The sequence below is a fragment of the Anguilla anguilla genome, chromosome 6, assembly GCF_013347855.1.
Source record: "Anguilla anguilla isolate fAngAng1 chromosome 6, fAngAng1.pri, whole genome shotgun sequence".
NCBI lineage: Eukaryota > Metazoa > Chordata > Actinopteri > Anguilliformes > Anguillidae > Anguilla > Anguilla anguilla.
The window spans coordinates 15,409,642-15,422,135 of NC_049206.1; the positions used below are offsets into that span (position 1 = coordinate 15,409,642).

Sequence of the window (12,494 nt, forward strand, 5' to 3'; positions counted from 1 at the left end):
ATGTAAACCAGCTCAAGTAGATCTCAGCAAATAAAAAACAAGTTGGATTAATATAGAGCTGATATACAGTGCATCAAATCTTCTGCTCATCCAACCTTTCAGCTATTATAGCTTTCTATCATTATACAACTCTAGTCATTGCTCTAAAAACATCTGCTCAGGTTTTTTTAAATATGTGTTTTCTGTTGGTACAAATGAATGTCAAAGTTGCTGACTGAAATCGCCCCTGAGGTCTGACTACAGTGGCATTTCCCTGTTTCTTTTGTTATTACACTGTTTAGTCATCTCTTCCAGTGACCCTAGTGTTATACCAAAATGTGAATGAAAATGAATTACAATGTTCCCATTTATCCTGGTTTATGTTCTTGTTCCATTCCATTTCCTTAGAGTGGGAAGAGAAGCGCCTTCCTTTTTGCCTTTTCATTGGTTATCCCTTTACTTTTATTGCACTGTATTTATTTTCATGACCCAATATGCATTTTGTAAACATGTAGGTGCATTTGGCTTGAAAATAGAAAGGCATCGGGGTGTAGTGGGTTTTGAATGGGGACTGATTGTCGATGTAATTGTTTTGTGCTGGTGATACCAGTGTATCCTTTTTAAGAAACAAGTACCCAAAGCCCAATAATACATGCCAGTCAATATCCACTATTAACAGTGAACTGTAAATCAATAATTACGTTCTATGCCATGTTATATGTTCTGCCCCTGGACAAGGAATTTAAGCATGAAGCATATTTGAAAATTAAACATGAAGACATTTATGAAGACATTATGTGTCCTGAATTGGGGGGGGGGGGGGTGTATAAATAGTGCTGTAATTTCTACATGGTTATATATTATTATGCTTTGATTTGAAAGATATTGTCTGTTATTATGAGAATACAAATATTGATAAGTCTATGTTATTTCTTACAAACCTGTTCATTTTGTTAGGCAAACAGTTCATTCATAAATGCGAATGGTTCAATATTAACCCAGTTCCCGCCCCCCCCACCCCACTTCTTTACAAAATTGTAAAAACGTTATCAAGACACTTCAATAAATATTTAAATATGTTTATCTGACTTAATAATGTAGCCTCAGTCTCAGATTTTAAATTGTACATAGCTGTGGAGGTTTTTGTGTAATTTTGTTTGATGAATTATTTTCACTCAAAAATGTGTGTTTAATGGCTGTTTTCACTGGAAAGTAAATAAAAGAAATGCTGGTCTCTGACGTCTGCAGAGTACTGTATCTGTAGGCATAAATATGTATGCAAAAGGATTTGAATATATTATATGTATAAAATTATTTGAGCTGTAATACAGCAAAGGCTTGATACAAATATTCAGTCTTAATCAGGCTGACTGGTCCTGTCCTTGTATTACACTGTGCATGTAGTTACAGACTGGCTCGTAGGTGATTCATCACCATGCATGACACAGCTTCCAGCCAAGGTGCTTCGGAAAACTCCCCAGCCAGTGCTGATGAGGATACAGTGGAATGGAGAATCTTCTGCTCTAGTTCATGCACCCCCCTCCCCTCCCCTCCCCTCCCCTCCCCTCCCCCAGTTCAGCACAGCACAAAAAACCCCTCAAACTCATATATATTTGTACTCCTGTAGTGTACTCTGAATATACTCAATTATATTACACTGTACTGACATTATCCCCTTAGGGCGGAATCCAGATCTGGAATCCAGTGTATTTTCTGTGTAAGTCTCACACACCAGGTCTGGATTTGGCCCTTATAATGTTATAATTAGGGTCACCACTTTGTCTCCACTATGTGGCCTGCAGGGATTTAAACTTGTATTTCAATGGTTATCCTCCACGGGTCCCCATAGGCACTCCAACTGCAGAGTCAAGTGACTAATCGTACAATTGAGTTTCTAATCAAAACATTTCTAAAAACAATTATTGATCTACTATGGACAGAGTCAGGAAGGAAAGTGAACACGGAGGGAAGTTTAAGTGCTACGAAAAACATGTCTTTAAGCCAGAGGTCCTCACTCCAGGTCCTGGAGAACCACAAGGTCTGCTGGCTTCCGTCGATACTCAGCACTGGAATGGCATAGTAATTGATCAGTTAAAGCAGGTGATTACATACTTAACTCAAGTCACCTGGTTTCTTGAGTCTGAAATGGTCATTGATCGTAAGGAAAAAATAAATACCAGCAGACTTTGTGGCTCTCCTGGACCATGATTGAGTATTGCTGCAGTAAAAAGAAAAATTGAACCACATAAAGCAGGGCTTGTCCAATATTATCTGAAAAGGGCTGATGTGGGTGCAGGTTTTTCACTTAGCTCAGGACTAAGACACCTGATTCTACTTGAAGCCTTGATTGACGGCCATGATTAGTAAATTTGTCGAATCATTAATTAATTTTTTATTTAACTTTTTTGTGCAAGCTAAATGTAACTATACATAACTGTTCTTATTTTTAATATGGGCGTTTCCCACTGCTTTTAAGAAAAGCTATCATGCCGCAGTACAACATTTAAAAACACTGCAGCATGTCCATGGTAGAAAGTCATCAAACTGAATTTAACACACAAGTGCCACTCGTGCACATTTTTGTCAATCATAATCAGTGCTTAATATGTGACAGTTACTTAATGTGGATTATTGAGGAGGAGCAAACAGAATAATTATTTGAGAAGGGGCTTGGCATGATAAAGAGGCTATTGTGACCTCTAGTTGACGGAGGACTGAAGTACCATGTTAGAAAACAAGGGGAAACAAACTGGTGTCCCTAGTTATAATAATTGTATAATAAAATATATTTAATAATATAATTGATGGATACACTCTATATTTTAAACACTTATTCACGTTAGCAATTCATGAAGAAATTTACATCCACTGAAAAATTGCACACAAGATTCCTCATTGGATTCCTATTCATTTTTATTATGATGTCTATCAAAACGCAATTCAGATTCAAAGGCGACCTTGGAAACTGCTTGTAGCAAACACGACAGGGGGGTTGATTAAATGAGGACCTGGGTGTATGCCCCTAGCAGTGAATCGTGTGCACTAGGTATACTATTTCAGTTCAGTTCAATTATTGCGTGCAGTATCCACGCAATAATTGAACTGAAATAGCTTATAACTAGTTACATTGAATAGTACACGTACTGGCGGCTGGTTTCGCATTCAGTTGCAAGTGCACTGAATTTAGATTGCAATGAATGTTATAAAGCCAAGGTCAAGGATGGACTCAAGTAGGACTGTCCTTTAACCTAGACCAAAAATGTCATGCATATGCAGGACCTAGAGTTCACATTAGAAATTGTAGCGCTCATATTTTTCAGGCTAATTGTCAGACATGTTTCATTATTTTATTGAACAACTGAAGCCGTACGCTATTTGCATTTTCATTGCATTTCTGAGACAAAACAACCTTTTGCTTTGTTTTCATTCTGACAACGGCACGCTGTGAACGAATATAAATTGTAGGTATGGTGTTGTAAACGAAATATCACCTAACTTGCTTGAATGATTGAAAGCCGTGTATTTGCTACAGTGCAGCGTTCAGACTGCTTGAAAACACGAGGTGGTAGTCTTTATTTATTTATTATTGCCTGTTTGGTTGGTTTGGCGCACTATGTGCGTACTTTGCACACAGACGAAATCAGGAATCTATTAGAGAGCAAGACCTGCGCGGCAGAGGCAATGCTCTTCTGCTCCACTCGCGTGTAAACACTGACCGCGTGGAACCTTAAGAAACGCCGCAGTTTGTTACGCTGCACCTTTATATTTCTAAACCGTTTTTTTTTTTTTTTTTTTTTTTTTTTTTTTTTTTAATTGTTTTTTTTTATAATCAATATTCATCAAATTATTACTACTCTCGTGGTCGCAAAAACGTGGGGGTGATGTCATCCTGCCCGCTGCGTGGGCGAATTTAAACTACTCCACTGCAGGCATGATCCCGCCCATAAACGTCGTCACTGATTCAAACTGCAAGTAGAGCAGAGGAGAGAGATAGCGGAGGTAGCCAACACAATCACATCGCACGGGGTGAGGACGCGAAGTGTGGATTTGGCTTTGTTTGTGCATGAACACGGATCGCCTCTTCGAGAGATGTGGGGAGAAATTGGGAAGCTAATGCTGGTACATTTGTTACTGATGGAGCTTCGTTCGTCAGAAGGTCAGTTGTATTTACATTTGAATTTCACATAATTGCCGTTGAACTGTGTGGATAAGGCATTGCATGGCATACAGTAGAAGATGCTCACTGCTGTGTCTTTGTAGTGATTAACCATTTGAAGAGTAGGTTTTATGGGATGTTCATTCAAAAGTCAGTGTTCTAGAACTCCATTGTTTATAATTACCAGTAGTGATTGTTACATCAGGTTTAGAATGTAAGTTAAGAACATTCTAATCACATATTTGTTATCTTACACCTTAAAGGGTTAATTTATCGCCGTCTGCATCGTCTGATTATAAAATACTTACAAATCGTTATTTTTACTTATAGCTATGCAAGTTGTTGGTCATATCAGTTATAGTTTTTTTTTTAATTATTTATTTATTTTATTTTTTTTAAGAAAGAAATATTATGTGTGTCTTAGCGTAGGCTACATGTGGGTACCTGACAGCTTCTATAGAAACAGAAGCCTGTGTGTAATTGCAGTGCAAGTGTGTACAGAGGGCAGTGTTTTGGCTGGTAGGCTATATGTTATAATGAAAATTATAACAAGTACGCGTAGACGCAAATGTTTCTTGCCGCCAGAGTTCGGAGTCCCTTGAAAAAGATACAAACATACTGTGTTAATATTGAAACATTACTCGTTTCTGTGTGTCTGCCCCTGAACACTGAAGAATAGCCCCATTAATTTACCTGGCTGTGTCATGAGTAGCCTATTCATGCATCCTCCAGATCAATGGAGTAATGCAAAATTACAATTAGGCGAAAATGGTCACATATAGATGTGGTTGCGCGTGAGTGGGTGGTTTAAGTATTTGTATTCATTTTAGTCTTTATTTCTCCAATCCAGGGACTAAAACGGAATGTGAGACCGGCCAGTTTCAATGCAGGAACGAAAGATGTATTCCTACCATCTGGCGGTGTGATGACGACGACGACTGCTCCGACAACAGCGACGAAGAAAACTGTCGTAAGTGGTTAACAAGTCAAACTTGTTGTTATCAAAGTTTAATTCAGCTGGGTTATTTGTATATAATAAACATTACTCGAGTCGAAGCTCTTTCATATTGTATTTCTGCTGGCTAACCGCTACAAAATAATTTTTATATCTTCCACTCTGATACAGACTATCGATAAGATTGTTAACGTCAGGAGATACACTTTCAGAAGCCGGAAAAGAGGTGTGGTCAGACACTCGCCTTCCCCCCCCCCCCCCCCCCCCCCCCCCCCCAAACACCTGTTGCTGCATGTTGGAACGAACGTGTTGTGCTTCAACTGGACCAGAGTACGGCTGAAAGAAAAGGGTTTAAATGCAAAGTTTATTCATGTTTATTGAACTCGGAATAGCTAAATCGCCTGAATTCTCACTGATTCTGCTGACTTGCTTGTTTGGAAAGCCAGTATATTTAATGCTTTCATTTTATCATCTGGAAAAAAACGTTTTAAAATAGAACAGGAAAATGGAATTGTTAAGCAAAAATATTCATTTTATATTTCCTTTGTGAATGTTTTGGTGTAAGAAGGAGTTGGCAGTGTGGTCTTTATGTTGTTGAAGACTCCTCATATTTAGGGTTTTATTTTGCTGTGTAGTGTCATTGTTTTAGCTTCTTTGGGTGAAAGGTGGTGATACTACATTAGCTTGGGATTCAGCAATCAACTTGGCAACCTCAAATATTGCATTTTAGTTACAGTGTTGTCTGCATGGGTTCACCACAATGTGACTATGTTTGCTCGGACTCTCGCTTTAAACTTAATACTGTAATTAAAATTGAATTTTGCATTTCTGAAACTGTCGCTGTAAAAGTGTTTTTTCAGAATACTAATTAGCAAAGTGTCATGAATGTGGTTCAGTGATTATGGTCTGAAGCCCAGAGGCTGCTGAAATGATTTGGAGGAGCTGGGTGCCTCTGTGTGACTTGGCAGGACTCAGCAGGCTAATCGAATGGCGAGGATTTAAGAACCTTTTCCTTTCCCTTATATGATTGAGCTGTCTTAAAAAATGAATACATCAAGTAGCCATGTTTTATTTAGAACTCCTTTGTTTGGCATCGGTCCTGCACAGAAAAATCATACTGCTGACAATGCTGTAGCGCGATTATACATCTCTGGATCTGTCTTTGTTTTATTACTCCCTCGTGGTAAAATCAGCTTGAGTGAGGCCACCTTCACACAAACAAGCCTTGAGTATATTTGTTTGCCAGCGCTCCTTAGTGAAAGATTGCTTGTTTTGTTGAAACAGTGCTGTATTGTTGGTGTGCTCTCGGACGCTCTGGCGGGTGGCCGCACGAGGGGCCGGCCATCTCATGGCCTGACCTTTTAATGTGGTCAGCAGCACAATAACACAGAAATGGCTGGAGGAGAGGATGCATTTTCCTGGGCGTCCGTCAGCGAGGTCTCGGATACATCGCTTCACACCACACTGGCTCGGGGCAGAGGAGTCTAAATGGCCCTCAGCTATTTTACTGTCCCAGGCACTAGACCAGGCACGTTCCTGAACGGAGCTCAAGGGTGTGAAAAAGGATCACGCTAGTCGTCTTACTCTCGCAAAGGGGTAATGACTTGGCGGGTGCTGGGCTGCCAGAGTCGCTGCCAGTCATGGGCCGTGCCCCTGCTGCTCCCTGGCTGGTGCCAAAGCTCCGAGTCGGCCTGGCCCCGCATTCGCCAGGAGGGAGAGAACACAAAGAGCCGGAGCGCGCCAGCCGCCGTGCCTCAGCGCATGCCGACTCGGCTGCTCGGTCGTCGGTCGCTTAGTGACGGTGCCCGTGCCTCCCTTCCCCCATGCTCCTGTGTCCTACAGCCACGCGAGCTGCCTTCCGACACGGATCTGGGTCAGCTCTGAAATGAGCAGCAGCATTCCCGGGGGGGCTGTTCCCCGTGCCGCTGTCTGCCATTCCCTCCCCACCCGCTGCCTGGAATGGCCTTGAATAACCCTGCCAAGACTGAACACCATTACAGATAGTCTGTTTAATGACCAGACGGTCAACTTCTCCTTCCTATGTCCTGTCAAAGCACATTTGGGTGGGGCCAGAAAACTTCTGATGAGAAACGGAATACTATTCTTTTAGGGGTTCAAAATATGGATTAAAGCAAAATACCACAGATGTTCAGTATGCTGACCAGATAAGACCTTTTCCAGTCCACAGCTGTTTGAATAAATTCACAAGACTCACTTTGAACTGTAAAGTGATTTATTGAATTTGATTGGCATAAGTAGCAAATTGACTGCAGACTGCTTTTACAATTATAAGCTGGCAGCTGTAAGATAACTGTCCTGATTATATTTTTATACTAAAGTCAACACATGCCCATTATCGAATCAAGCCAATGAACAGGAAAACAATAACATTTGCATCATTGTTTAGTACAACAAATCCTAAATTACCAACACAATAGACACAGAGCGATACTCATAATCTACCGAATTACCTCACCATTTATACCTGAGAAAAGGCAAGACTTCCTTCCAAAGATAATGTGTTTTTGTTATCCACCACAGGGAAGCCAGCATGTCTGGTATGATTATAACAATGACTGACCAAATTCAAAACAGTAAGGATTCCCAGGCATAAAAAGAATAACACCCACCTAGCGGTCCTTGAGATACCAGATACCTCATGAATTTTCTCAGAAAAACACTTATTTCAACCTTCAGTAAATAGTCAGCACAAGATCCATAAACACTGTAAACCAACCCCCCCTGAAAGTATAGCTTGTTTTATTGCCCAAATTCTTCCATTTTCAGCTGTGTATTTTTAACAGTTGTTGTTGTGTCCTTGCCATTGTCAAAGCTGAAAATGTGCTGTTATAATTCAATACTTGTCACCAACTGGACCCTCCTTAAATGACCAAATTCAGAGGATGGAGGATGTAAGGAGCACAGGACCTGCATATCTGGTTCATGCATAGAGTGTCTGTAGTACCATCTCTTGTTTCCCTATGGAGGCTGTAAGGCTGCCTGCACCATGTGCATAAAACCAGTGCATGGAGAACATATGTAGAGAGCGTACAGGCCAGGGATGTCCTCCTCTATAATGTGACTGAAAGACAGGGTCTGGAATTTGGCCATAAGGACAGAGTGTATGGAGACATGCCATCCCTAACATAGTCCTCCTTCTGAAATCACCAGATTATAACTCCAGGCATCTAGCAGAAAGCAGGTCTCTCAGGGCTTTGTCCCCCCTCAATTATTCATGTGTCACATCCTCATTCCCTTATCATGATATTGCTGAGAAAATTGTTAAAAATTCCCATGCACCAAAAAACAAAAGGCATTGTACTGACAATGACTTCACTCATCAACCACATATTAGTATGCATGCATGGTCAGGGCATTATTTGAGTCACTGGTTAGAGCACAGGCCCCAGGCCTCAGTGAATTGGGTATTAATGGTGGATGGAACTCTGTGGTTCAACCTCTGGGCTCAGTTCCGTATCGCACGTACATCAGTAAACCTATCTCCCTTTTATAATTGAGTCTGAGAACATTTTGCGCACAAGATGTCAAATTCTAAGCAGTTTTTGTCACTTTGCATAATTGTCTCTGGCACCTGTGTAACAAGTGTGTTATAAGGGTTCCTTGTGTAACAGCAGCATTCTGCTAGGTTTCTCAGTTGTCTTATATCCAAGTGTCAGCATTTAGTGGTTTTTCATGTGTTCGTAGTTTCTATAAATTAACCAGATTGTCAGCTTCTGCATTACTTCTAATGTCTGCACATTTTAACGACAGGAGCATCCAGTTTGGTGACTGGCGTTTCCAATGTGATATTAGAGGTTATTAATATTCCTTAAGAGGTGTGTCCAAGGAGAGATCATCAATATGCTACCATTTTATCATTGGGAATGTTGAGAGAAGGAATTTAAATTAGATTTCTGATATTCTCTAGAATCTGTGGTATGGCACTGTAGGACATGTTCTGCAATCTGACCTTTGGCGTTCCAAATGTGAGTTCTGACATATTCCAGTGACTTGAGGATTAGTTTTTTTTTTTTTTAATCATTAAAAATTATGTGCAGTGAGTTCTGCTAGGCAGGATCATTTATGATGGGAGTCCACTGTGATGTACAGACCAAGTGACTCCCTGACCTGAATATCATGTAGAGATACCGTGAGCTCCATAATGTTTGGGACAAAGTCAGTTTTTCTTAATTTGGCTCTGGACTTTGCAGTTTTAAATTTTGTTACATAGGCCTAATTCACACGTGGTTAAAGGGCAGATTCTCAACTTTTATTAAAGGGTATTTTTTTATACATTTTGGATTCACCATGGAGAAATTACAGCACTTTTACATAGTCCCCATATTTATCCTAGGCCCTTAGCGATTACTGAGCACACCATTGCTCTCTTTCCTCTTGATCATGTTCCAAACTGTTGATTTTAGCTAGCCTAAGTGTTTGACCTATGTTTTTTGTCCTTATTTCTCAGCCTCATAATGACTTCCTTGACTTTCATTGGCACAACTCTGGTCCTCATGTTGACAAATGCCAATAACAGACTCCGAAGGTAATCAAAAGCCTAAAATCAAGACCTGCACTAAAGAAGCAACAAAACATGCCTGATTAATCAGAAACATCTGTGAAGCCATTTGTCGCAAACATTATGGTGCCCTGAAATATGGGGAGTATGTATAAGCAGTGTCGTAGTTTCTACTTGGTGAAACCACAATGTTTAAACATACCCTTAAATAAAAGGTGAAAATGAGCACTTTAACCACATGAGCCCACCTCCCCTTCCCTTAAGTGGCTTTTGTCGCTTGCCAGGCCGCCATTGTAAATAAGAATTTGTTCTTAATGACTTGCCTGGTGAAATAAAGGTGAAATAAATAAAAAATTTTAAAAAAGTAAATAGTTTGATTACAAATCTAATATTGTGGAGTACAGAGCCGAATCAAGAAAGAAAGAAAAATGTCTTTGTCTCAAAAATTGTGCAGCTCACTGTAAGTAAATGTACTGACTCATTTCCTATGGCTCATAACTATCTACTGCAAAGCCATGGCTGTGGATAGACCAGTTTAATGTATGCACAGCATTGATCTTAGGATGGTCAGCATATGCTTTGTTCAGACATTTCAAATTCTGATAGCATTAGCTTTAGCACTGGCGTTCAAGTGTTGTGTGACGCATATTTGTATTCACTCCATGCTTTTTATCTGTTTTGCTTTGCTGTTCCTGCATGTTTTGCTGCTGGTGTGGTGCAACACAGTAAATGTGAAGATAGTTCCTTTAAATATTTTTGTTTACCTTGACTGCTTGTGCCAGAGACTTTAAATGGTTGTAGACAATGATTGAGTGAAAGGGGACAGGAGAGACTCTTCAGGAATTTTACACAGCTGAACGCTTCTCTCAGTAGAAAATGGCATATGTCTTTTTTCAGATAGAGAAAGAGCATGAATGAGGAAGAGAGAAATGTGTTTTCTACAGAACTGAGAGTGAGACACAGAGATAGCAATGGTCAAAGAGGAGGAGGAGAGTGAGTGAGTGAAAGTAAGGAGCAGGTGCAGTCTGCCATTAACGCAAGAGTTTTTGGCAGAAAGATGGAGTGGGTTAGGCAGGTGGAGGTGCAGGGAATTAGACAGGTGGAGGGGTGGTGACTTAGGCACTGATGGAGAGCAGATAAGAGGAAAGACAGCTCTCTGGAGAGGTGAGTGAGTGGATCTTCAGCTTCATACCACAGATTGCCCATGCAAAACCTAGATAATCAGCTTCATGTCCATAACATTGGGAAATTTTGTCTCAGCCATGGGCTTCCTCATTATGAATATTCATGAGCAGGGCATCATTGAAGAAAAACCAGCCAGTGGTAGCTTAGCAACACAGATGGCGCTTGAATCTCTTCTAAGCATCTGAAACCTCCTCGAATAAGGAAGTACAGTTGACCGTCTGGCTTGTGTATAGAATAGTACTCAACTGTAAATAACGGTGTCACAGGTTGTGGGGTAGAAATACAGGTTAATTGCAGAATTGTCACGGTTTGTCTAAGCCAAGGGCTGAAGTGTAGAGTTTATTAGCTGTGTTCCGTCAGTATTTTTGTAATGCTTACAATGAGCGTGTTTAGCTGGCTTCTTTATGGAGGCAATACTGCATGCTGTATGACTACAGCATGTTTGAGTTGGCAGTCTAACGCGCTGCTCTGCATTCATCTGAATAATAATCAGCCTTCAGTTGAGTTCCTGCAGCTGAGCTCAAGAATGACAGCTGAGGTGACCCACGTGGCCAGCCGCAATCAAACACGACCAGCCTGCATGCCCGACCACCGCTGATCACAGCTGGCCTTTGCAGGTTACATCTGATTACTGTAGAGAGTCTGTACTGACCCTGTTATAACAAGGGAGGACAGAGGCTAGAAGGAATGCAGGAGCAGAACATCTGGTTAATGTATCAAATATCTGTGCTGAAAGTGGTTGTGGGCTTTTATCTGTCAATAATGAGATGAGCTTCTCTGCTCAGTTCTGCAAAAATTGCGTCTAGTAACACAACCAGAAGTAGCCCCACAATGACAGTTGAACGTTTAGTCTTCATAGCCTTTACATGGACAAGTAGGTAATTCCTTCACAAATTAGAAACAACCTCTGTATCCAAGCTTAATTGCATTTTTGTGAAGCTTTTTTCTTTTAAATGTTAAATCTTCACTGTCATTCAGATAGATGACTCTCTAATAAGAACCTTCATGAATTCACAACATGTCTTTGCTACTTTAAGAGGGATTATTTCAGTTGCTTTTCAAATGTGCTAATTTCATTGTAAGTGAGGCGACCAGCTCAAATCGAGCGACGACATTTAATATCTTTCATTATCATTTTTAGATTCCTTTGCTTAGTAAATGCTCTTATCCAGAGTGACCTTTACTGTTTCAGTTTAACATGCTATTCCTTTATACAGCTGGCAATATAATGAAACAGTTCAAGTGAATGGATAAATCTGCTCTCATTAAATTTTGTACTACGTTGTGCTATATAGTTATTGTAGTATGAATGCAGCGGTCTTTCTCCCCACGGTTTTATCTTTATTTTCCCTGAACTGCATTAAAGATTTATAAGCAATGTTATGATCCTGTTCTGTATCCCTCCCCCTTGTCTGGGATCACTCCAGGTTCATGCTTATCCAGGTAACTGGGCCATTAAAGGCAGTAGAATGAGCACTGTAGAGTAAATGGCTGTAAATCTCTGCTGGAACCCTGCTGTGGTCAGGATTAGATTGAACACCGTGAAGCGCGTCACCGCTTTGAGACACAGGGCTTCAGCTGGACGCACGGGGCAAGGCACTACACTGAGACGCAGCACCACGAAGATGACTCTGATGCAGCTAATCAGTCTTTTGAGAGGGTTGCACAGCATCTAGTGGTAAGGATTTACCCATTGTTTG

General features: G+C 40.6%; 1 protein-coding gene across 2 annotated transcripts in view; it reads left to right on the forward strand.

The window, feature by feature from the left end:
• The first annotated feature begins 3,800 nt into the window (after positions 1 to 3,800).
• LOC118229504 (low-density lipoprotein receptor-related protein 8-like) overlaps positions 3,801 to 12,494 on the forward strand; it is a 73,114-nt gene continuing 64,420 nt past the window's right edge. For both annotated transcript variants that reach the window (XM_035421492.1, XM_035421493.1), the window contains exons 1-2: positions 3,801 to 4,135; positions 4,986 to 5,105. In XM_035421492.1, coding sequence (XP_035277383.1) covers positions 4,069 to 4,135; positions 4,986 to 5,105 — 187 coding nt within the window. In that variant the 5' untranslated portion in view covers positions 3,801 to 4,068. The remainder of the gene's footprint in view (positions 4,136 to 4,985; positions 5,106 to 12,494) is intronic.